This window comes from Pelophylax lessonae (assembly GCF_965119305.1).
Source record: "Pelophylax lessonae genome assembly, chromosome: 13".
Classification (NCBI taxonomy): domain Eukaryota; kingdom Metazoa; phylum Chordata; class Amphibia; order Anura; family Ranidae; genus Pelophylax; species Pelophylax lessonae.
Window position 1 is genome coordinate 175362234 of NC_138780.1, and position 26563 is coordinate 175388796.

General features: G+C 45.9%; 2 protein-coding genes across 2 annotated transcripts in view; one reads left to right on the forward strand and one right to left on the reverse strand.

Moving 5' to 3' along the window:
• TXNDC16 (thioredoxin domain containing 16) overlaps nucleotides 1-21571 on the reverse strand; it is a 180643-nt gene extending 159072 nt beyond the window's left edge. Inside the window, exons 1-2 of the mRNA XM_082242654.1 lie at nucleotides 21546-21571; nucleotides 5216-5297 (exon numbers count right to left, since the gene is read on the reverse strand). The gene's annotated coding sequence lies outside the window, so the exon portion shown is untranslated. The remainder of the gene's footprint in view (nucleotides 1-5215; nucleotides 5298-21545) is intronic.
• Nucleotides 21572-22000: 429 nt separating this feature from the next.
• Nucleotides 22001-26563, forward strand: part of GPR137C (G protein-coupled receptor 137C) — a 31335-nt gene continuing 26772 nt past the window's right edge. The window contains exon 1 of the mRNA XM_082242688.1: nucleotides 22001-22447. Within this exon, the coding sequence (XP_082098814.1) occupies nucleotides 22121-22447 (327 nt within the window). The 5' untranslated portion in view covers nucleotides 22001-22120. The remainder of the gene's footprint in view (nucleotides 22448-26563) is intronic.

Below are 26563 nucleotides of genomic sequence, written 5' to 3' on the forward strand. Positions count from 1 at the left end.
CCTTGCTTATAACAATTATGCACACTCACACAACTTGCAGGTCTCCAGTAAGACCCGGACACAGGATTGAAGGCTTCCAACCCAAGACACTTTATAACCTTCGCGCTCCAGACCCTGACCTGGGATTACAAAACATGAAGACAACCAACTATCAAGTTTTCTCCACTCAGTACAGATACTCAGGAGCCCGCACTATGCATACGTGCCAATTCTGTGTTATTTCGACATACTTTTTCACAGTGGCAGGGCTTCACACTGTCACACAGATTTTACATTTCTTTCCCTGTAGGTGGGTGATGCTTTGCTGATCTGCCCTGCTGTTAACTATGTTACCCTGAGTGTATACACAGACTATAGGAAAGGCAATTTGTTTATCTCCAAGGATACAGAGATTACATTGGTTTTACAGTACAATGTTTACATATGCAAAGACTACTGATTAAAAACTTATGGGAGTTTCTGACAATCTTGATCCTGAAGATGCAAACGTTGTCCATAAAATGATTTGACAATATTCTGCAAATATCTTGGAATTGTTCAAATACAATCAAAAATGCTAGCTGACGTGACTATTAAAGCGGAGTTCCGGCCACAAAAAAAAAAATTTCAATTTACATACCCCCAGGACAGTCAGGGCTAGTACATTCCACAATGGATAGCCTCTGATCTGTCCCGGTTCGCACTTACCTTTTAGAAGAAATACTCACTTTTAAAATTCCTTCTCCAGCGCTGCCATCTCAGGTGTGGGCAGCTTGAAGCCAGCGCGATCCTCTTCTGCGTCCTCTTCGGTCCCACGATGCACTGCGCCAGCCCCGCCGTCACTTCCGGGGCCGCAGTGTCATCCCTGCACAGCTTCTGGGCATGCCCAGAAGCTGTTTAGCAAGGTATGACGCGCCTGAACCGGAACTGACGTCGGGGCCGGTGCAGGCGCATTGATTCCTGGGAGCAATGACGTTCAGCTCCCAGGAATCATTGCAAAGCGGAAGTGACGGCGCGGGCCGCGCGGCCGAGGGAGGAAGTGGAAGAAAGGGGAGTATTTTTTTTCTGCAATTACAAGGTAAGTAAAAAAAAAAAAATCGTAACTTCCCATTTCTTTTTCAGGTGACAAATAGGAAGCGGATGGCCCAAAATCGTCCGGAACTCCGCTTTAATGTATTGAGTATATAGAGCATTGTTTCTGAGCCGCGGCGATCTACCTGTCAGTCGCAGGCAGCTAGCATTACCTCTGGCGACACATGCAGAGATAGGCAGGGAAGCGGCTGGGATAGTATTTGCTGTCGCATGTTGTTCCCCTGCCAGCCCCTCCTCCCCCCCTGTCCATCCCAGGTGCTTGTATGTGACATCATCTGGGATGGACAGGAGGGGAGGAGGGGCAGGGGAACAGTGCGCCACTAGAGGACTGAGAACAGCTGCCTTTGGATAAAAAGGAAGCCGGTACAGTAGTGTGCCCAGCGGTGTCTCTCTCAATGTACCCTGCAGTCTGTCCCATGTAGTGTGCCCAGTTATGTTCCCCCCCCCCTAATGTGCCCTGCGGTCTGTCCCATGTAATGTGTCCCACAATGTGCCCTGCTTCCCCCCTCTTGTAAAGAGCCCTGCTCTCAGGTTATGTGCCCTGGTCTCATGTAATGAGCCCTAATCCCATATAATGTGCCCTAATCCCATGTAATGTGCCCTGATCCAATGTAATGTGCCCTGCTCTCACATAATGTGCCTATGCTGTTAAAAGCTTGAAAATCTACTTCTAGTAAGATTTATCATCGAGTTTGGAGGGCGTACATTGCTTGGTGTGAGTCTCGGGGGGGATTTTCCCCCTTCCTTTTCGGTGTCTCGTGTTTTGGAGTTTCTCCAAAGAGGTGTAGATCAGCGTTTGGCATTGGGTAGCATAAAAGGTCAGATTTTGGCCCTGGCGATTTTCTTTCAGAGCCCTTGGCCACATATTCCTTGATTCACACCTTTGTTGAAGGGGGCCACCACCTGGCTCCCCCAATGAGATCTCCGTTAACTGTGGGACCTCAATCTGGTGCTGTCTGTCGGTTCTTCAGAAACCGCCTTTTGAAAATATTTGTGAGGTTTTTCTGCTTACTCTGTCACAGAAGGTAGCTTTCTTGATGGCTATTACTTCAGGGTGTCGGAGTTGGCTGCGTTGTCATGTCGTTTTCCTGGTTGGCTATGTTTAGCCTTTGGGAAATGTGTTTCTTGCTGTGTTTTTCCCACCCCTCTTGTTGACACTGCTTTGGGACGTCCCAAGGGTCAAGAAGATATGGAACTGTGTCCGTCAATGATTGAAAGAGAAGTCTGGATTTTTGTCTTACTGTAAAATCCTTTTCTCTGATGTTCGTTGAGAGACACAGCACCTGCCCCTCTATTGAGTTGGGTTTTATGTTCTTCTGACACTGCTTGTTACAAAACTGAAGACCTATAGCAGGAAGTGGGAGTATACCCCCTTGGACTGCCCTATAGGCATATTCAAACTTTTTTCCACCTAGTGTCCGACTCCTGTAGGGGGCAGCATAAACCCAAGGGTCAAGAAGATCTGGAACTGTTATATTAACAGCTCTGTGATCATACCAATGCTCCATGAGCTGCAGATCTGAACAATATTTCAGGGATTCCCTGAGATCTAAAACTTTTTGCCAAGGGTTCCTCAAGCGTAAAAATGTTGGGAAACACTGATGTAGAGTATGTAATGGGAATTTCAGCACCTGAGCTGTGAGCACTGGTAGTTCTAATTAAAAAATGCGCTCTTTATAGGTTTTAATTGTAGTCCACATATTTCAAAACGCCTTGATGGGTGGATATTAGTCTGAGGGAGTAGGCATTCCTAGAATGACAGTATTTGCATGCAGACCACCTTAGGTAACATGCATATGTGATGCTTGCTAACCCTCCATGATTGAAAGAAGTGAAACCCAATGAATGAAAGGAGTGAGCCAGGGTTAGTCGGGTTGAGGAGGAAAAGGATAGGTGATGCTGGATGTTCTCCAGCCAGAAAATGATGTGGGCTCTATCTGACTTTCTGCAGCTTCTAATCAGTGGCGTCATCTACATTATACCATGCCCCCCATGTGCCCCCCCCAACAGGATCCCGGCCACCTCTTGCTCCGAGATAGCGGGTAAGCCCACATTTCAGGTTCCCGACCCGCTTTCCCAAGCATCACTGTGAAGAATGGAGCCAGCACTAGAGGAGGCAGAGCCAATGTTTCCTGTATAGCGCCGGCTCCTGTCACTGGTGGAGTGATATCAAATGTACTCTGCCTGTGAAAGTCACAGGAGCGATACAGGAAGCAGCAGCTCTGCTCTCTACTGCAGCCTCATGCTTCCTCCAGCACCGGCTCCTGTCACACTGATGCTGGGGGATGGTGGGTCGGGAACCAGCCAGCAATACCTACCAGCTGTACCAGCCTTGGAGGACAACCTGCAGCAGCAACCAGCCATACCCCGCTGGGGGACAGCAGCAGCCAGCGATACCTGCAGTAATCCTGAGGAAGAAGTGAAGATTGAGGTCAGTTGAGGTGCAGGTAAACTGCAGTGCATCGTGGTGAAAGTACCCTTAGGTCCCTTTCACACGATTGGTCCGACCAAGTCCTGTCTGTTTTTCAAGTGGACCCAATCAGACCCTCCAGTCACCTCTATAGAGTGGCAGATGTAAACGAATTTGTGTCTGTTTACACCCGCCTAGCTGCAATTCGATTCACTTAAATAAACAGAAGGGGAGCCGTCCCCTTCTATCTGGGTGGATCTGATCAGAGGACTCATCGAGTAGAGGGGGCTGTGTCTGCTCTACATATGCAGAGTGGACACGAATCTGTCATCTGCCCGCTCCGCTCATTGTGGCAGATTACCAAGTCACTAAAGTGGCCCTCGCTCCTCAAAAGGAGAGCACCCCTGGATGGAGAGGTGTGCTGTAACAGCCTTCTCCCTTAGTTTTGCCATGGTGTGTGGCCAAGAGAAGAAGCACCAATACTAGGCTTTATTACTGCATACACTGGCTCCAATACTAGTGTTTATTACTGCGTAACCTGGCACCAATACTAGGGGTTATTACTGTGAAAACTGGCACCAATACTAGGGGTTATTAATGCGTAAACTGGCACCAATACTAGGGGCTATTACTGCATAAACTGACACCAATACTAGGGGCTATTACTGCATAAACTAGGACCAATACTAGGAGCGATTACTGCATAAAATGGCACCATTACTAGGGGTTATTACTGCGTAAACTGGCACCAATACTAGGGGCTATTACTGCGGAAACTGGCACCAATACTAGGGGTTACTACTGTGTAAACTGGCACCAATACTAGGGGCTAGTACTGCGTAAACTGGAACCAATACTAGGGGCTATAACTGCATGAACTGGCACCAATACTAGGAGCTAGTACTGCAAAAACTGGCACCAATACTAGGAGTTATTATTGCATAAACTGGCACCAATAGTAGGGGGCTATTCCTACATAAACTGGCACCAATACTGAGATTATTACTGCGTAAACTGACACCAATACTAGGGGCTATAACTGTGTAAACTGGCACCTATACTAGGGGCTATTACTGCAAAAACTGGCACCAATACTAGGGGCTATTACTGCATAAACTGGCACCAAACTAGGGGTTATTACTGCGTAAACTGTTTGCTGAAATTGCTTTAAACTATAAAGAAAAGCTTTTAAGAGTTTTCCTCTTTCTCAGGTCTTAAGGAAAACTCTTGAAAGCTTGTCTTTTAGGTGTTAGGTTAGTACAATAAAAAGGTATCATTGCATACTGCATTACTCCTGTATTTTGTAACCTTAGATATATATATATACCTATTTAGTTTTTTTCAGTTGTATGATTTAATGGTGAACCCCCCAGTTTTTACTGGGATATGTTATGTGCCCCCCCCCCCCCTATATTTTGTTCCTAGAGTCGCCACTGCTTCTAATGCACACTGTGAGAAGCTCACAGCGGGCACTAAAGTCAGAGTAAGCAGCTTCAATACAGAAGAGGAGCCTGGACAACTGTGCAAGTCTAAAGATAAGGCTGGAGGTCAACTTTAAAAAGACAGGGTGGAGGAAAACATGAAAACAGACAAGAGCTGAACAAGGGTCAGACACAGAGTATAATCTAAGCAGAAACTTTCCAGACATTTCCTGATATCTAGTATCAACGACATTTCCTATTCTTCAATCTGTACTTTAACCTCTGCAAACATGTCACTGTCTGTAAACCTTACCAATATGTTCAACATACAAAGGGCTACACCGCGTGCTGCTGACTTCCCAGAACAAATACGTCATGTAACGCCATTCAGATACCTGGATTAAAATAAATAAATTAAAATTAAAATTAAAAAAAAAAAACATTATGAAGAATTCTGTAATCAGGCATGTGGAGGGGAAAACTCAAACAACAGGAATGCACATACAGTATAACTGCTCAACAATGTATAAAGTAAACCTATCACAACCCCCCAGAAACTCACAGAAATATAATTATAGAGAGGTTATTTTCAGTAATAGGGATGTGTCAAAGAAGAGAATTGGAAGATATGGGCAGCTGAAAGTGATTGTACAGGTTTCATTTAAAGAAAAAAAAAAAAAAAAACATGTCATACTTACCTGCGCTGTGTTTTGAATAGAGCAGCTCCAATCCTCCTCTTCTGGGGTCCCCCACCAGCGCTCTTGGCTTCTCCTCTTCTCTGAGTGCCCTCCATAGCAAGGCGCTTGCATGCAGGCTCGATCCTGAGCTGCACTGTGTGCATCTATTGACACACACAGTGCAGTTCAGCCTTGCCCCTTGCTCACAGAATTTGATTGACAGCAGCAGAAGCTAATGGATCCTTCTGCTGCCAAGCCTCCTGTGAGAGGAGGGGAGAGTAGAGCAGGGCTGCTGCTGATGACACTGTGCTGGAATGAGATTGGGCTCAGAAAATCAGAAAAGTATTTGGGGGGAAGGGGGATTGGGGGGTTAGTTGAACATGGAAAGGTTTTTTTTTTTTTACCTTAATGCAGAAAAAACATTAAAGTGGAGTTCCGGCAACAGAATCTTTTTTTTTTATGTCCCCCAAACAGTGACCCTCCATCCTCTATATATCCGCTAATCCTGTTTTATACAGTGGAATAATATTTTTGCAAGCATAAAATCTTACTTTTTTAAATTTCTGCAGAGCGCCGCCATCTTTGTGCTGGTTCGCCGAGTCCGCTGTGGGGAAATGTGTGCCCTGCTTCCTGGTTGTAGTGGGCGGAGGCTGGTGAATCCAGCGCGAAATCTCGCGCATGCCCAGTACTATGAGATCAGCATATTATAGGGATGCCTATCATCGCGTTATTTCCTGTTAATGGAATTTCCTGTTAATTATTGTGGAAATAACGCGATGAGAGGAGCGGCCGGCCGCCTATGTCACTGCCTATTGCATCCTGGGAGCGACGAGTAAGAGCTCCCAGGACGCATTGCGGGACAGGAAGTGACGGCGCGGGCCGCGGCCGAGGAATTGGATGTAAAGGTGAGTATATTATCCTCTGTAAAAAGGTAAGTAAAAAAAAAAAAAAACCCCGGGAATATCCAATTCTGGCTCATGGAAGGATAAGGAAGCGGATGCCATAAAATGTAAAGGCATGATTTTCTGCCAGGAACTCCGCTTTAAGGTAAAAAAATCTTTTACCTTTACAACCATTTGAAGTCTACTCTGGTCCCACCCCTCCAACTTTCCAAACCAACTTATTGGTCCTTTACAGTATTACTTAACCCGGGACCTTGCATTCACTATATCTGATCTCCCACAATACACAGAACATGGAAATGCAACTATTTTAGTAAATATAAACTGCTAAATACCTTTTCTCATCAGCGGTATATAGAAGTCTTGTGATTTCAATAAGTGTCTGGTTAAAGCTTGTAGGAGGAGTTTTAATTCTCTACTGACTTTCCTATGAGGATGAATGACCCCCGACCCTCTGTCTGGAAAGTGCTGATTGGCCCTGTGCTGATCACATGAGCCCTCCCAAGAAAAAAAAAAACTCTAACAATACACACCAAACTGAGCATGTCCAGAGTGCTCCCAAGGCTCTGTTCTATCAGGAGATGGATAGGACAGTGGAAGAAGGGGAGGATCAGAGAAGAGAGGATCAAACAGCCTTTTTACACAATGCGGAGGATTACCCCCTTAGGTTCCACAGTGAGTATAACAAGCATGCTTTACTGCATATACAGACAGATTTTTCTGTTATGGGTTTAATAACACTTTAACCCTGCCATAGACAGATCCAAATTTAGCCAGTTCAGCAGGGACCAGCAAAATGATGATCCATCTATGGCTGTTTGTGCTCAACAGTAGAAAATATGAAGATCAACTTCTGTCAAACGAGACTGTTGAAAAATGTTATCAATCAGTGGCTGATCAGTGTATTCTGACAGTGGAGGAGTTCCCGCTGTCAGGATACAATGGCACAACAGAGAGGAATTCTTTATCCATCTGCAGCTGCAGCCATGATCTTGGTGTCATTTTTTGAATGCCTGCAATCGGTTTTATCATAAAAGTGATCCAAGCGGCTATACAGCCTGCAGTTGCCCAATCATTTTTTTACCTCATTATTTTCAGTTTTTGGCAGAATACAAAATACAGTATAGGTACACCAACAGGGCAAATCAAGCAAGTAGATAAACTGTCGCTTCGGAGTGGTGCAATCCTCTATCCAGCTCGGCTATAGACTTGTAAATGAGAACAAACGACATGGCAACCTTATAATGCTTCAGCCTTGCAGCCCCTCACTAGACCAGGGTGGTCTGGGGAACACTACAAACGATAAACAAACACAAGGGCGCACCGGCCTAGTGCATTATCCTTTAAGTAGGTTTATTAAACTATGAATTAAAAATACTCACAAACGAGTTTTTGATAAAAAAGCACATCAGACAAAGTATAAAACCCTCAGCATCGAGATCGGGATTGGATCATCCCCCAAAGCTGTACAGGCTTACGCGTTTCGAGGAAGCGCCTCTTCTTCAGAGCCTCTGAGGCGCTGCCTCGAAACGCGCAAGCCTGTACAGCTTTGGGGACGATCCAATCCCGATCTCGATGCTGAGGGTTTTATACTTTGACTGATGTGCTTTTTTATCAAAAACTCGTTTGTGAGTATTTTTAATTCATAGTTTAATAAACCTGCTTAAAGGATAATGCACTAGGCCGGTGCGCCCTTGTGTTTGTTTATCGTTAACAGGGCACATCAGCCCGTCTGCAGGGAAACCCCATCTCGAAATGGTATTAAAAGAAAAAGCAAAACAAAAACCGTGGTTACACCGGAACATAGTTGAAGAGTTCAGAGAAAGGGACCAGATTAGATCCACTTACTGCAAGAGGGTTCCCTACCACAGAAAAACCAGGGTTCCCTCATCCACCATCAGGAATCGCCTTTCACTTATATAAAGTTATAACTCCCGGACTCCAGAGTACGGTTCAGGAAAAATAAAAAAAAAAGGGGGGGGTCTGCAATCAGAGACCCAACTCCAGTTGCATCATACAGTGGCCCTCAGGGCTAAAACTTCCAAGGACATGGGAGGTAACCCCCCCCTCCCAGAAGGTACATATCCATCCAGGCTCCAAGAGCGGGGGCTATAAACTGGCCAGGTTCAGGTGGCGAAGTCTGTGATATAACTAAAGGAAATGGTATAGCCGGTGCAGTAGAACCATGTTTTGCAAAACTTCTCCTCTCTGTTATTTTCAGAGGCAAGGATATCTTCCATTCTGTAAATCTCCTCAATTTTGTGTAACCAAGCACTTAGCGGGGGAGAAATAGGTTGCTTCCGGAAAAGCGGGATGCAGGCCTTGGCAGCATTAAGTAACTGAATCGTAAGTAACCTTTTTTAACGTTTGGATGACATGGGAGTTAAATGAAGCAGATAACTCAGTTAAAGGAGGAAGTGAATATGTCCATTTTCCCCAGCTTTGCAAAAAATGTCTTAAAGTATAACTAAAGGCAAAACTCTTTTTTTAGTTTTGGATAGAGTGGAGAGGGATTAGAATGCTTGTCAGTTTTTATTGCTGTCTGTGCCCCCGTTTAGCAGATTCACCCTCTCTATTTGTCCTGTTTACCATTATCATTGAAAGAGAAAGCAAAAGAAAATCCCAAATTTTGGGTTGTCCCCAGAAAAGTAATAGCGGGGAAATCTTCCAATGGGGACACTAGATCTGGACACTAGATCTAGTGACATGGGGGTCCCCAAGGAATCCCCTTAATTTGCAATGATTTCCTATCACTTTATGTTTGGCTATGAAATAGCAAGTGAAGAGAAATCTCCGAAAAAGGGACACCAATGGCAAAAAAAAAAAAAATCTGACAGGGGTTATAATAACCCTTCCTTGCTCTATCCAAAATGAAAAAAAAAATGGATTTTTGTCTTACCGTAAAATTATTTTCTCTGAGGTTCACTGATGGACACAGCTCCATGTCTTCTTAGATCCTTGGGCTTATGCTGCTCTCTCTTCAGGAGTAGGACTAGGCAGGAACAATTTGGGCTACGCCTCTGAGGCAGTCCCAGGGGGTATACAATCAGTTCCTGCTATAGGACTTCAGTTTGTAACAAGCAGTGTCAGAAGAATACATAACTCAACCCAACAGAGGGGGGGGGGGGGTGCTGTGTCCGTCAGTGAACCTCAGAGAAAAGGATTTTACGGTAAGACAAAAATCCAATTTTCTCTTTCCTTCACTGACGGACACAGCTCCATGTCTTCTTAGACAGTTGGGATGTCCCAAAGCAGTAGAAGCAAAGGAACAAATCACCGCTCAAAGGGCTGACAGCTGGGCCAGTAGGATTCCCAAGTAAACTGTAGAAGTCCTGCAAGACTGGGTGCTCACCAAGGTCCGCAACCTAAGAAGTCCATATGCATGTAGAAAGAAAGTGGCACTTCCAGTCTCAGGAAAGTAGAAACTTGAGTTTTATTTCTTCAAATCAAAAAGTCCAACATCGACATGTGCAAGACAAACAGGATAGCAGCAAACGCGTTTCACACCATGTGCTTATTCATTGCTGTCCCAAAGCAGTATCAACATGAGGGGTGGGAAAAACACAACAATATATATAACTCCCAACAAGGGCTAAACATAACCAACCAGGTAAAAGAGGAGCTCAACCAGGAACAACTGGAGCTCACCACGAGGAAAAAATACCCCCTCAAGAGGCGGGAGCCTCTGCAACCGCAGCCTGCAAAACTTTGTGGCTGAATGCAGCATCCGATCATGCAAGTACAGCCACCTTATAAAACATTGTAAATGTGTGTATAGACGACAAAGGTAGCCGCCTTGCACACCTTAACCACTGATGCCTGATGACAAAAGGCCCAGGAGGCACTGAGCGCCCTTGTAGAATGTGCCTTGACAGGGAAAGGAGGAACCTGACCCTTACTAGAAAAGGCCTGCACCACCGTCTGCCTGATCCATCTGGAAATGGTCGCAGCAGATGCGGCCTGCCCCTTACGTGGTTCATCCGTAAGAACAAACAAAGAATTGGATTTCTGAATCAACTCCACCAGGTACACCCTGAATTGCCCGGACTACATCCAAGGAATGTAGAGCAATTTCTTTAGGGTGTTTCGGCTTATGACATAAGGACGGCAACACAATATCTTCATTCAAATGAAACCCTGAGACAACCATAGGAAGGAATGCCTGACAGGGACTTAACACGTTATGAGTAAGCGGCTGTATGTGCCGTGAAACGCGTTAACCTTTGGATCGCCTGTTCCCCTGCACTGTCTGTTCATCTATGATTTGAAGAATAAAAAAGTATTATTTTACTTTCATCTACCTGAGTGCGGTTCTACTACTTCTTTGCACTTCATCCGGATGACGGGTCTTACCAGCACCAGGTTGGACTTACACACCTGAGCGGCTCCATCTCCCCCATACCCAGGGACTTAACACCACTTTGTCCCTGTAAGGCTAAGTTCACATGTAGGCGTTTTGGGGCGTTTTTGGGGAGTTTTTCTGCTCTAGGATCAGCTCAAAAAACGCCCAAGACAAATCCTATTCATTTTAATGGCCCCTGTTCACATCTGAGCGTTTTGACGTCTTAAGCAAAACGCCCAACGCTCAAAAAAGTACATGAGCTTCTTTTTGGGCAGATTACAGGCATTTTTATTTTTTTCCATTGGTCACTAGTCAACCTAAAAATGCCTGCACAAAAACGCCTGTAAAAACGCTTGTAAAAAGCCTGTAAAATGCCTGAAAAAAAAAATGCCCATAAAAACGCCTAAAAAACGCCTGTAAATAGCAACGCCAAGATGTGAACCTAGCCTGAACCACCAGATAAGGCAACCAACAGGACAACGCAGCCAACTCTGACACCCTACGCGCAGAAGTAATAGCGACAAAAAGGCTACCTTCTGCGACAACGTGAGCAAAGGAAGTTCATGAATGTTTTCAAAAGAAGGCTTTTGAAGTACCGTACCAAATTGAGATCCCACGTAGGTACCAGGGATTGCACCAGAGGAGCCAGATGGCGAACTCTCTGCACAAAAGTGTGAACCAAGGACTTCGCTGCCAACAGCCTTTGGAAAAAAAATGGCCAAAGCAGAAATCTGGCCCTTGATGGTGCCCAGAGCCAAACGTTGATCTACACCTAGTTGTAGAAACTCCAACAGGCGAGACACAGAAAAGGGACGGGGAGAAACTCCCCGAGACTCACACAAAGTAATGTACGCCTTTCAAACTCGATGATAAACCTTCCTAGAAGTAGATTTCCTAGCTTTCAACAGCAAAGAAATCACAGACTCCGACAGCCCTCTGTCCTTCAGCACCTGGCTTTCAATAGCCAGGCCGTTAAAGCCAGCGGCTGCAAAGCAGGATGGAAGATTGGTCCCTGAGACAGAAGATCTTCCCTGAGAAGAAGTTTCCAAAGAACATCTGCTACCAGCCTCACCAGGCTTGCATACCAAGACAGGCGAGGCAAGTCTGGCGCCACCAGAATGACTGAAATCCCTTCTACCTCGATTCTGCATAGCAGTCTCGACAGAAGTTGTATTGGAGGAAAAGCATAAATCAGACAATACTGACCCCCAAGGGGCCACCAGGGCGTCTGCGGCGTCGGCCAGAGGATCCTGAGAACTTGACACAACCCTCTGCACCTTCCTGTTGAGACGGGAGGCCAACAGGTCCACATCTGGGGTCCCCCATATAGTTCTGCCCACCTCAGGATGCCTTCCCGGGCCGCCAGGGCTCTTCTCGTGCCCCCTTGATGATTGACATTTGCCACAGCCGTAGCATTGTCCAATTGTATCCCATCACAAATGTACTGTAGCCCCTGGATTAACTGGTCTGCCAGCTCAGGAGGATGTTGATCTTCTTCCAGATCCTGATGTAAAATTCTTACCCATTCCATTAAGGTCTGGGATACCAAGGTGATAGCAAGCACCAGCCTCAAAATTGAACCTGCCACGGTGAAAAAATGTATCGAACCAGAGCCCCAATTCTCTTGCCCACAGGATGGAGAGTCCTCCACTGGCAAAAGTGTGGCCTTATTTAGCCTGGAAACCTGAGAGTCCACTGACGTTGGAACCAGCAGTTTCTTCAGGAGAGAATCCTTAAAGGGATATCTCCTAGCGGAACGCTTAGGTATTCCAACCATGTGTTTCAGGGATCCCCAATAACCAGTGACAATCTCATCAAAATAGGCAGGAAAGGGAAAAACCCTAGTCACCTAGGATGATCTGCGGGTGCCAAACTGCACTGGCGTCGTCGACTCAGCATCAGCTGAGTCCTCCAACTTTAAAGTTTCCCACACTGACAAAATCAGTGCCTCCACCAGCTCCTTTTCATGCGCGGCTGCAGAGGAAGAAGAGTCATCCTCACTGTTAGAGCACTCAGAGTGCATGGATGCAGACCCAGTGGGCTGACTCGTGTCTGCGGCAGCCAAATCCACCTCAGACTCTGGAGGAGGCAGAGGATACAGGTGAAGTTGGGGGGGTGCTTCTTGCTAGGCCTCCTTTGCAGGGCCATATTATCCTTTGACACAAGTGACTGCAGGGCCGCCGTCATGGCCGCCAGGGCAGACTGAGACCCAGAGGATCCCGCAGCTTCAAAGAGTGGGTCAGATGGTGATACACGTTCCAGAGGCTCGATGGATAAATTGGAGCCACACTGTGCACAAAAGAAAAAAGTTTCCCCCCCTTTTTTTTGGAACAAAACCCCCTGCACACCGCACCGCTGGAGCATCACAAGGAGCAGCGCACCCACGGCGCTGTCTATAGCAGAGGAAGGACTGTATACCCACAGGGACTTGCCACCATGCACCCAGAGCTGGATCCAGAGCACCAAACAGCCTGCCACGCTGCGATCAGAAAGGAAGAGGAAGTGCTGAAACGGTCACTAGAGGCCCCCGCCGCACGAAACCACACTGGACTTTAAGAAAATGTCCGCCGCATAGACTACAATGGGAAACCCTAAAAACATGGCCGCCGGACTACACAAACATAGCCGCCGAGGCTGAATACAAGCATCCACGGCAAAATGGCGGCGCCACGTGGAACACAGGACCCCAGGGAATTAATAGTCCACCAAGGGGGAGCCCCCCCATAGGGCAATAAGTGCAGGCACCCCTTAAAGGGAGCCGCCAGCGCACACTTTCACCGCCCTCAGGCCCAGCCCCTAACTAACAGCCCCACCCAGAAAACACCCATGCACCCCAAAGGGGGACCAGGGGAGAGGAATGGGGGCAAGTGAGGGCGACCAAAACAGGGAAGAAGCCCCGCTAGGGAGAGGGGGGAAACCACAAGGGGAAGAAGCAAACGGGGGGGGGGGCTACTATCCCCAGAAAGGGCCCGCATTCACCCCAGCAATTCTCAGAGAAAAGAGGGGCGACACTATCCACCACACCTTGACATTAGGCGGGCACCACTCCCAGCAGTCCAACGTGCCATCTTGGAATGGGGGTGCTGTGGCCAGAGGTACGCTGCAACTCTGGTCGTAACCGTTGTCGTGACCAAGGCTATGCGACCTTGCGAGGTGTTTCACTCGCCTGCCAGCCCCCGTCTAGTGGGGCTATGTCGTGGCCAACCTAGTACGGAGCTAATAGTTGGGTTGAGCTCGCAGGTCAGGCTGGGAAGGCCATAAGGATCTATGATATCCAGTGCATCGCCCAGTCCAGCTGTTGATTGTAGTTCACACAGGAACAGATTGATTGTAGTACAGAAAAGAAAGAGAAAAAAATTCAATTTATAAAGTAAAAAATGCCAGGGCCGCAGATCCCAGCAGGGAGTGAACGAAAGAGAAAAGAAAATTTGCCTATAGTTCTACTTTAATTGGAATGCTTTCCAAAATGGTAAAGGAAGGTCTGCCATTAGCTGAAGTTCCGACAGGGATTTATAGCCCATAGAAGTGAGGAATGCGTTAAGGCTAAATTGAGTATGCTGTAGCAGGGGTCAGAACTGGCGATCAGTGATCCCCGGAAGGAATTGAGGGTGTGCTATGACCGGTGACCTACACAACGGTGATTGTCCCAAAATGATATCTTCTCGTTCGACTACAAGGAGTCTGGCTGTGTATCCCACCAGCGGGTGAGATTTAACGGTGGCGAGAAGTTCTGCTTTAAAGCAGGGGATTCCACTGAGCAGAATGTCTACAGTATAAATGCTTGCTCCAGTTGGGTCCAACATTTGCCATCTTGGCTACTACACCAGTCTAAACTCGTGTGAGATGCACCGCCCTATGGTACGCACGATTGAGTCTCTGGTTGCCATCGCAACGGCGGCGTCGTAGGAAGGTACCGCCCCGTTGTTATGGCAACCCAAAGTAATCAAAAAAATTGTGCTTAGCACAGCCTAGCATCGTGTCATTTGCTGTTTTGAAATAACGCGATGTTAACAGGCGGCGATACCCACGGACTCCTGGGAATGATGACACACATCTCCCAGGAGCCCATGCGCCACAGGAAGTGACGTACCTTCGCCGCAGTGCGGAAGGAGGAAGAAAATTGCTTACCCTAGCAACAAGGTAAGCGGATCAAGGGGAAAAAAAAGTCGCCAATGCTGTTTTTAATTGAGGAATGCCAACTATAAAGTTTAAAACATGGGTGGAACTCAACTTTAAGATCAAAAACCTTTTGTGTGTAGCAGCTCTCCTAATTTGTACCTGAGCTCCATCTCAATCTAGTGATGTTGCAGGAGAGACTCAGCTGTCCAGAACTCTCCTCCTAATTGGCTGAGACAGAAGTGCAGCGCCACTGGCTCCTACTGCTGTGAACCAATGTCAGTGAGACAATGAAGGGAGAAAGGGGAGGGGCCGAGCTGCGGCTTCTTGGATTATGGCTAAAGCTATCTGCCATAACCCCGATATCAATGAATGTGTATGTGTGGTCCGCGCTATGGATAAACAACAGAATGAGGTGGTGTGCTAGATGTGCTTAGAGCTGCTGCCCCAATTAGACTGCTACCAAGGTAGTGCCTGTCATAGGACCTGTATATAAAAATGGGTTTTTGACGCTGCTCAATGTGCAATATAATACTAATATACCCGTATGAATATCATTCTCCAAACACCACAATACAAAATAGATATAAATTATTGTGCAACATATGCAAAACCTATGTGCAAAAATTATTACAGTGAAGTGAACTTCCAATTACACTGAAATATAAACAACCTACTGTATGTAATCACACATAAGCCATAAATTGATGCAAAGTGATCTGTGCTCAGAGAACAGTCCATAGATAATGTGCAGTGTCCTGTTAATTAGTCTGGTGTTCCAACTATCCTTTGCTGGTCCTTATGGTGGCATCATTGATGATGTTACAACCAGGGGGTTGTGCACCAGCCTGCAGTGTGTCCTGGTGTCTCCATTCGTGCCCCCCCCCCCCCCCACCGATAACTCACTCACAAGATGTCTCTCCCCTTGAAACGGATATCCAGCTTTTGCAGCTACACCTGGCTGTATGCTGCATCCGCGACCAGTTCTCAGACGGGCTCTCCTTGCAATCCCCAGCACTCTCATGCCTCGTTTCCACTGAGTGGTACGGTATGGTTCGGTTCAGTACGGTACGGTTCAGAACGGTACACCTTGCGTTTACACTGCCAATATTATTTCATGATAGGCGTGGTGTAGCCGGAAAGCTGTGATGGACGATTCTCTGTCAACCAATCAAAGTTCTACAGAGTGTAGCTCCACCCTGTTGGTACGGTACTAATGTGCTTGGTACCCCAACGAAAGGGTACCAAAAAAGTGGTACGGTTCGGAATTAGGGTACCATTCACAATGGAAACGGCAGAAATTGCGTACCGTACCGAACCGTACCCTAACGCTCAGTGGAAACGAGCCATCAGTGGTACATAAAAATAGTAGAGATCCGTACAAATAGTTTTATTGATAAAAATATAGTAGTGCACTTACATTTAGTTAAAATCAATCTGCTCGAGTCAAAATCCATGAAGTCTGGGAAGCAGTGGCACAATGACGCTAGGTTCCGTCCTACAGTATATAGGGTTGCCTGGAACCATTGGATAAAACTCCCGTGCTATTAATTATTCAAAATGGCCAGGGATCATGTGACCTGAGGTTGCTAGGATACCTTACCTGATATAAACCGGTGAGAGGATGCTGCAGCACCCTATGACGTCAGAGTGATGAAACACGTAGGGCGGAGCCTAGCATCATTGCGCTACTTCCAGTTTGGGTCCCGGACTTCCCAAGTACGGTGGGTGGTCGGCAAGTGGTTAATAATTTTTGCACATAAGTTTTGCTTATGTTGCACAATACTTTATATCTATTTTGTATTGTGGTGTTTGGAGAGTCAAGCAGTCGTATCAGCAGGGAGCATCGATAGTTTCAAAAAACTATTAAATGGGCACCTTAAAGACCACAACATACAGGGGTATACAATGTACAACATACAGGGGTATACAATGTACGGTTAACAGCAAACACACACACACACATCATAGGTTGAACTGGATGGACTGGTGTCTTTTTTCAACCTCACTAACTATGTAACTATGAGAATGATATTCATACGGGTATATTAGTATTATATTCCACATTGAGCAGCGCCAAAACCCATTTTTTTATATACAGGTCCTATAACCCCCATATCAATTTTTGCAGCCTATGGCTGCTGGTAGCTTTCCAAAGTGGCGGGAGGGGATGTCTCCCCCCCCCCCCCCCGGTGTTTCTCAGGCTTACTGTTTCTGCCGGTTCGCCTGGGAAACGATCCGGCGGTGCGGCCGCCTTGTAATAGGAATAAAAGTGATAAAAAAAATTAAAGAGACAGTATAAAAGTAAAATAAATAAGAAAAAAAAACGAATTTAAATTTGTAAAGGCGCGCACACGTGAGTCACGCAAGCATATGTACACGGTGTTCACACCGCACATGTGGGATATCAGAAATAAAGAGAATCAGCGCTCTGATCCTTAAAAGCGATGGACCACCCAATAAATATATAAATATGTTGAACTCGGAGAAATGGATATTTAAAAGGAATAAATGGTACGATGTTAAAATCAAATCACAATAATTATCCACAACGTAGTGTAAAAAAATTAAGAATTTAAAAGCACTTTTAAAAATGGGAATATAACAAAGCTAGTGCAATCCAATCACAATAATTTACCCTTTGAATCATATTTTTTATGGACTTTCTAGCACCTTATTTATTCACGTTTTAGATTGGCACTTGTATACATTATCAGATTTGTTTATGATTATTGATTGATACTTTTTTTGGATATATATTATTTATTTTATCATTTCTCTCCCTATATCGTCACAATTTAATTAATATTTTTTTATTATTCTAAGAAGCTGAATCACTGCCTCTTTTTCTAGTTATTATTATTCATTATCATATCACCACTTCTACATTCACTATTTTATCACTTTAACTATTATGTTTTTCCATGTATTCTTTTCATCATCTGATTGATTTTACCACTGTTTTTTTACACTGCGGATATTTATTGTGATTGGATTGCACTAGCTTTGTTATATTCCCATTTTTAAAAGTGCTTTTACATTCTTAATTTTTTTACACTACGTTGTGGATAATTATTGTGATTTGATTTTAACATCGTATCATCTATTCCTTTTAAATATCCATTTCTCCGAGTTCAACATATTTATATATTTATTGGGTGGTCCATCGCTTTTAACCACTTAAGCCCCGGAAGATTTTACCCCCTTCCTGACCAGGGCCTATGTTGCGATTCGGCACTGCGTGACTTTAACGGACAATTGCGCGGTCGTGTGACGCTGTACCCAAATGAAATTGACGTCCTTTTTTTCCCACAAACAGAGCTTTCTTTTGGTGGTATTTGATCACCTGTGCGATTTTTTGATCATGCGCTATAAACGAAAAAAGAGCGTCAATTTTGCAAAAATAACAATATTTTTCACATTTTTTATATGAAATTCCCCAAAAAAAATGTAAAAATCTAAATTTTTTAACATTTTCGGGCAATTTGTTTAATGCTACATATGTTTGGTAAAAAAATCGCAAAAAGCGTATTTTGATTGGTTTGCGCAAAAGTTATTGCGTTTACTAACAAAGGGAAAGATTTTTGTTATTTTTGTTGTTTTTTTTAACACGTAATGGCGGCAATCTGCGATTTTTTTTGCGGGACTGCCACATTGCAGCGGACAGATCGGACCCTTGACTGACATTTTTGACACTTTTGGGGTTACCAGTGACATTACTACAGTAATCAGTGCTATACATATGCACTGTTACTGTAAAATTACACTGGCAGTGAAGGGGTTAACTTTTTTTGAGAGAGAGGGGTTATGTGTGTCCCTAGGGGCGTGATTCTAACTGTGATTGGCTGTGGCTTGAGGTGTAGGAACAGTGATCAACGGTCCTACATAGTAGAACCGTATGATCACTATTCCTACACAGGGGAGAATGACAGGCGGCTTGTTTACATCAGCCGCCTGCCTTTCTCCCTCTGCACCGATGATCGCAGAGTGACCGGCGGACATCGGGTCCGCTGGTCACACGCGCGGGGGAGGGGGGGTCCATGACCACGCGGGAATGGGAGAGCGCCTCCGGGGGCGCGCACTCGCTCCCTAGACCCTCACAGGCTAGCGACGTAGTACTACGTCACTCTGCCTGTGAGGGGCTGACTGCCGACGTAAATAGTCGCGCGGCGGTCGGCAAGTGGTTAAGGATCAGAGCGCTGATTCTCTTTATTTCTGAAATTATTGTGGTATGTGGTGACACTACTGAATTGGCTGCTTAATCCTTGGTGTTCCACCTTTATTCTATATCTGCATGTTTTTCATTTTTGTATGTCTTATACCCATTAGTAGCGCATAGGTTTACCCTTTCTATTAACATGTGAGATATCGCTGCAAACGTTAGAGTGAGGGCAATCATTTTAGTGCTAGACCTCCTCTGTATCTCTAAACAGGTAACCTGTAAAGGCATTTAAAACGTCACCTATAGAGATTTTGAAGTACCGTAGATTGACGTCTCCCCCCTCCCGCCACTTTCCGCGGCTTGCCCGGGTCTCTCCCGTCCCACTGAGAGACCCGGGAATCCTACCTGCACGGACGCCGAACAGAAGAGCCGATCAAAGCTGCATTCTAGGGGTGTACCGATCTGACTTTTCTAGTCCTGATACTGATACCTGGCTTTGTGAATCTGCCGTTACCGATCCAGAACTACACACATACACAATATGCATGCGGCTGCAGTACAGAGCAAAGCCGCTGCTTCATGTGTGTGGCTCCTCCATTCACAGCCGGAGTGCATCTGATATCACTCCGCCTGTGAGCCGGACCTATACAGGAAGTAGCGGCTCCGTGCAAGTAAGGGACGGCTGAGCCGGTGTTCTAAAATTTCGTCGGACCCATGAAAATTCCGGACCCTCGTCACTTCCACTTTCACTACGTCATAACTCAGCTGATGCGAGCCCCGCATGCGCACAAGGCATTTTCAAGGTCCGATTAAATTCTAAGGCTGGCCATACACTATACAATTTTCTTGTTCAACTTTCCTTTAGATTTACCAAAACCATATAATATAAGTTCAAACCTGAACACTTTCAATTTGTATGCAATCAGGCAGGCCCTTGCACTACATAGTTGAAGGTAAATCTAAAGGAAATTGAATAAGAAAATTGTATGGTGTATGGCCAGCTTAAGACTTACGAACAGCTGAGAGGAGGAGGGGCTGAGGTGGGACGCACACATCGCTGCGGGAAAATGTTACAACACCGCCGCGTCATCGAGCAAGGAACATGTTGCAGAGCTGACTTAGAGGAAGCGAGAAGGAAGTGATTACTCATACTAAATAGTAATGATAAAAAAAAATAATAAGAAATACTAAACATTTTTTATCATTACTATTTAGTATGAGTATTCACTTCCTTCCTGCCTCCTCTAAGTCAGCTCTGCGCGTCGGTGTTGTAAAATTTTCACGCGGCGGTGTGTGCGTCCCACCTCAGCCCCTCCTCCTCTTAGTCAGCTGTTCGTTAGTCTTAGAATTTCATCTGACCTTGAAAATGCCTTGTGCGCATGCGCACCGGGGATCGCAGCAGCTGGTGGTGACGGAGCGTCCCCGGAAGTGACGAGGGTCCGGAATTTTCAAGGGTCCGACTAAATTTTAGAATACGCGGACTCAGCAAAATCGGATCGGCCCGCGGATCTGTCAATTTTACCGATCCCCCGATCCAGCTATTTTGGCAGTATTGGTGCCGATATCCGATCTGAATATCGGATCGGTGCATCCCTACCGCTTTCAGGTCTGATCGGGTCTCCATGTAAAAACCCGGAAGGCATGTCATGACATCACTTCCGGGTACTCGGCGGCAACTTAAAAAAAATGCCAGCATTCAAAACAGCCAAACTTGGCGTTTTGAATGCTTTTAAGTGCAGAGGAGGGGGGTTTGGGGTCTTTTTGACCACCAGATGCCTCTACCACAGTACCTGTCAAAACCTTGTGGACAGCCTTCCCAGAAGAGTTGAAGCTGTTATAGCTGCAAAGGGTGGGCCAACTCAATATTGAACTCTATGGACTAAGACTGGGATTCCATTAAAGGTCATGTGTGTGTAAAGGCCGGCGTCCCAATACTTTTGGTAATATAATGTATATATATATATATATCATGTTTGGGGTTATAGTGTATGTATATACAGTGTATATAAATATATATATATATCATGTTTGGGGTTATAAATGGTTTTCTAGCAAAGAAAAAAAAAAAAAAAAGAAGTTTATTTCCATGTAGGAGAGGAATGTGAGGGTTTGCCCAGGACTGGAAGAGGTTGAGGTGTGACAGGGCAATAAAAAGCCTCATGGAGGATCTAACCCTCCCCCTCCCCCCATTACTGAGTGTTGTTATTGCTCATTGGAGGGATTTCCACTCACTTCCTGTCCTGGTGACACCAGCAAACATAACCGGAAGTGAGAGGAAATCTCTGACAGAGGTGCTGGCCCTACACGATGACATGAAGCCAGGCTCTGGGAATGGTAAGTGGTCTCCAGCAAGCTGCCCAAATCCAAAACACAGGGCAGTGTGTCGGCGCTGGGACCCCGGTGACCCCCCTGAGACATGTGACACCCGGTGATGCTGTACTTACCTCACTCAGCATCCCTCCTGTCACAGATCTCCCCCCTCCTCCTCCTCCCACAGCCGGGGTACCACTGACTACCACACACTGACAGCAGCCCCGCCCCTCCGTCACCGCAACTGTCCAATCAGCTTCGGGGGACAAAAAGAGTGACAGGCGGCTGACCTATCCGGTCACAGGCTTCCTTTAGCCAACGGCGGCGCGACCTCCCTCTTCAGCGCTGATTGAACCCCCCGCCCCTCCGCAGCCGTCCAATAGTCGCTCAGGAGGGGGCGGCGAACGAACTAAGACAAAGAAGTGACGGACGTTTGAGAGAGCCAGCCGCGTTCCCCCCTGCCGCTGGGCGGGGCCGCCGCCGTCCAATGGCCCCGCGGTACCATCCACGCGCTGAGGGGGGCGGGGCCCTGCCTGGCGGAGCGACGGGGAGGAGCGGCCAATGAAGGAGCTGGGCGGGACTGAGGGCGGCCAATGGGCAGGCTGCGGAGTGCCTCAAATGGTCGGGGGGCTCAGCTGATGTCTTCCAGTGGAGTTGTTTTTGAACTGCAGAGGAGGCGAGCGCGGGGGGCACAGGGGGACATGACACCATGACAGCCGCTGCCGCCGCCATCCCCTGGCCGGTGGTGCTGGGGCTGACCGCGACGGCCACGGGGCTCTGCTTGCTGCTCTTTCTGTACGTCTATATGCAGCTCTGGCTGCTCCTGCGTTACAGGCAGAAGAGGGTCAGCTACCAGAGCTTCGTTCTCTTCCTGTGCCTGCTCTGGGCTGCCTGCAGGATCGTCCTCTTCTCCTTCTACCTTACCAACTGTACCCAGGACAAACAACTGCACCCTTTCCCGCACTGGGTGCTCTACTACGCCCCCATCTGTCTGCAGTTCTTCACCCTGTGTCTGCTAAACCTTTACTTCTCCCAGGTGAGTTCCAGTGCACTTCCTCTTCCCACCTGCGGGGGACGTGCTGCCTCTTCATAGCAATGGGGGAATAATGGCTGCACTTCCCTCTTCTCACCGCTAGGGGCGTGCCGCTTTATTGTGCTAAAGAGTGCAGTTCCTCTCCTCACCGCTAGGGGCGTGCCGCTTTATTGTGCTAGAAAGCGTGCAGTTCCTCTCCTCACCACCAGGGGCGTGCCGATTCCCTTCACCTTCATGGTAAAAAAACATAAAGTTCCTCTTCTTGTCAGCAGGTGGCGTGCTAGCTCACATTAAAAAGAGAGGTGAAGTTCAACTACTACTTAGCTGAATGTATGGGGGTGCTACCATACCTATTATAGTGCAGCTCCTGTTTCTGTGGGATGCTGGTCTTTTATCATAGTCTTCAGTTGTCTTCCTCCTGTGTGTGTGTTTTTTTTTTTTTATTTTTTTTTTTTTTTTTATACATGTTAATATGGTGGCAAATCACCACCTAGGCTACATGGGATGTTACTCTACCTGCTTCACACCCCCCTTGCATTTCTCCACTAATCTCCAATATTGTATTCCCCCCCCCCCCCCCCCCCCATTGCAGTTCATTTAAGAGTTGGGGGTAGTTTTTTTTTTTTTTTTTTTCTTTTTTTTTTTTTCCTGGGTGGTGGTGGAGGGTAGTGGTTTACCTTCTTAGCTGCAGGGGGCATGCATCTACCTGTTCACCCCCCTCCGTAATCTACCTCCATTCTTTACTATTGTCAAATATTGTATCCCCATAGCAGTTCATCTAAAAGTTGTGGAGTTATTCTCCCCCCTTTTTTTTTTTTTTTTTTTTTTCCTGGGGGGGGGGGCACGTTAGGTGGTTGTTTACCTTCTCAGCTGCAGGGGGCATGCATCTACCTGTTCACCCCCCCCACCTCACCAATCTACCTCCATTCGTCACTATTGTCAAATATTGTATCCTCATAGCAGTTCATCTAAAGGTTGGGGGTAGTTCCACCCCTTTCTTTCCTGTGGGGGGCACATTAGGTGGTTGTTTACCTTCTCAGCTGCAGGGGATGTGAATCTACCTGCTCCCCCCCCCCCCTCACCCAATCTACCTCCATTCTTCACTATGCTCAAAGGTTGTATCCCCATATTGGCTCATCTAAGGGTTGTGCAGGGCACATTTGGTGGCAGTTTACATTCTGGGCTTTAGGGGGCGTGCTACCTCTGGTACACTCCCATCTGCCTGCATGTCTTCAGTGTGCTCACTTATTGTTCCCTTTGCAGTTCTTTTAGGGATGGGACAGTTTGTGTTTTTCTCCTGCAGGGGGCACTCTGGCTACCTTTCAGAATAAATGTTAATTTAGTTTCTGAATTGCTTCTCTTCCAGCTTCAGGGGGTCAAACACAGGTTACTGGCATGCATTTACATCCTCCATTCTGCAGGGGGCTACTCTGGCTACCCATCAGAATAAATTGTAATTTTTTTGCTTCTGAATTGCTTCTTTTGCAATGGGTGATATTGGTTAACACTATTTTTACCCCCCGCCCTACAAAATAAAGTGTTTCTAAATGTTTCTCCCTTTTGAAAAAAAAAAAGAGCATTCCCAGCTTATGGCATTGGGTGTAATTTCAGCCTGTAGGGGACGTAGTAGCTCCCTTTCAGAATAAAGGGATGCTTTTTTTTGTTTTTTTTTCTCTCTCCTCAGTGGAAATAGGTGACATCATTTGCTTTGCACAGCACAGAGCGGCTTAATGTGCTTGCTCATGCTGACCTCCTGGGGAATGCAGTTCCTCCTGTTGCCTGAAGGAGGCACACAGCCTTCCAGTCTCAATGAATGGTGCTTAGTAGCCTCTTTGGAATCTCTTGCTTTTCAAGGGCTCCACTACACAGGATTACAGTAACCTCATTCATTGGTAACCTTGACCTGCGTGCAGATCTTGGCACCTTCCAATGAAAGGTTAGCTCCTGAGCCAATAAAAATCCATTGTGCGGCTGAACGCTGAGGAGTTTTTACTTCTGGAAAGGGCCGACCATTGGGTAATGCTGGAGATTTTTGCACCCCCTCCATGAGTAAAAGGGGTGTTCTTGTCTTCGGTCCTCTTTGTACTGTACTGGGTGATGTCATCCGTCCAGTGTCTGGGCCCCAAAATCTTTTTCAGCCTTCGGCTTCTAGAGTTTAAAAGTTAAAATGTTGTCACTGTCCAGGTAGGTTTCCTTGTGATGTTGCCCATTAACCCTTTGCACACCCCAGAGCTTATTACCATCTTATTCTGTGGTGGTTAGGCTGTCCCTGGAAGAGAGGCTTTTGTCATTTTTAGGGGATTGCAATCTTGCGGGAAGAAATTCACATCGAACATCACTGGGTTACTCTGCACCCCTGTAGATTTCTTTTTTTTTTTTTATTTTACATTTTTCAATTTTTATTTTTATACTTATTTTGTTTTATCGCCTGGAATGGTTCACCTTGTCTGCAGGGGTGCACTTGTTTGCCATTAAGTTGGTGGGTGTGTGGCTTCTGTTACTAGTATGGGTGGGCTTGTCATATATTTTATCCTTTGTGTGACAGTAAGTGACATCGCTGCTTATCTACACATAGGATGACTTGATATCTTTTGGCTCCCAGCGGAAGTGAGGAGCCCAGTCGCATCTACCGTAAGCTTTTTTTTTTTTTTTTTTTTTTTTGTCAATGAATGACGTAGATTACAGAAAATGCACTTTAAATCCTTCCTGGTTTTTTTTTTTTTTTTGGCAAGGAAAAAATAAAACTAAAATGACTTTTTTGCATACAACTAATGTGCACTTTGTCTTTTCCGTGTCCACCTCATTCATGGGTGCATTTATATTCGCCTCTGTATATGCTTTTTGTTTTTGAAAATATACACTGTGTGTGGGGGGGGGGGGGTATTTTATTTTTATTTTTTTCCCTCTAGATCTGTTTTTCCTTTGTTCAGCAGTGGCTGAGCTGACCTCCTTGGCACACTGGGAAGCTTATGAAGACTTAAAGCTGCTTTTTGTTCAGTCTTATGACTGTCGAGGGACCTGCGGAGGAAAGCCTGATAATAATTTATGGATTTTTGTTTTTTCGTTTCGTATTCTGTCTTAGCAAGTGCTTGTTTGTGCAGTAAGGGGTGACATCACTCTTAGCAATGGCGATTCATAATTTGACCTGCAGGGGGCTTGTTCCCTGCTGAGTAATAAGGATATTAGCTCATTGATCTGTTCTTGAAAGCCCAGTCATTGTGTAGCATTGATTATCTCCCTGGTTAACTCTTGTCCCCCATCTAAAGCCAATGGATACTTGATCGCCCTGCACCAGGAAGGGGGGAGTTAGTTTTGTGTGTGGGGGAGGGGGGTGGGGATGCCCATATGCCCTCCTCCTGGCCAGCAATTTTTTTTTTTTTTTGCAGTGGCAACTGCTGCATCACCTTTGATCTGTACCTTAAGGGCAAGTCTACATCATGAGTGGACTAAATCACCCACTGGCTTTTTGTGTCTGGGGGAGTCTAACTGCTGTGTTCTGTGTAAAGTAAAAATCCAATACTTTTTTTGTTTGGTGGAATCCACTTATAGATTGCATGAATAATGCTGCTTGTGTGTTAACCCCTTAGGAACAATTGGCCAGTTGGATTTATGTAGAGATGTTTTTTGATTGGTTGTTACTGCAATTCACTCTTCACCTTGTTGGAAGTCTGAAAATGACCATGAGATGCATGACATCTGTTGGGTCCGATTTTTTTTTTTTTTTTTTTTTTTTTTTTTTTTTGTTCTGAACTCTGGGGCTTGTTTGGATAATTCACTGTGCAGTCACGCTCTTAAAAAGCTTGAAGACCGCAGCGACTGTCTGACCCTTCTTTGTTATTCAAATGCGGTCTGATTGAGCAGCGCGGATCATATGACCTTGTTTTTCTGGAAAGCTGTCAGGTGACGGAGCAGATGATGTCTCTTTAGGGTTATAATGTAGGCTTTGTTGATGGTTCTTCTTGTGTTTTAGCCCATTTTTTTTTTGAGCTACATATTTATTTTTTTCATGTTTTCTCTAAATAGATTACATTTCTAGATCTATTTTCCTCCAAACAAGGGCCCAGACCCGGAGTGTTGGCTTTCTTCATTGGACTGTGTAGGCTTTGCTGTTACTATTGA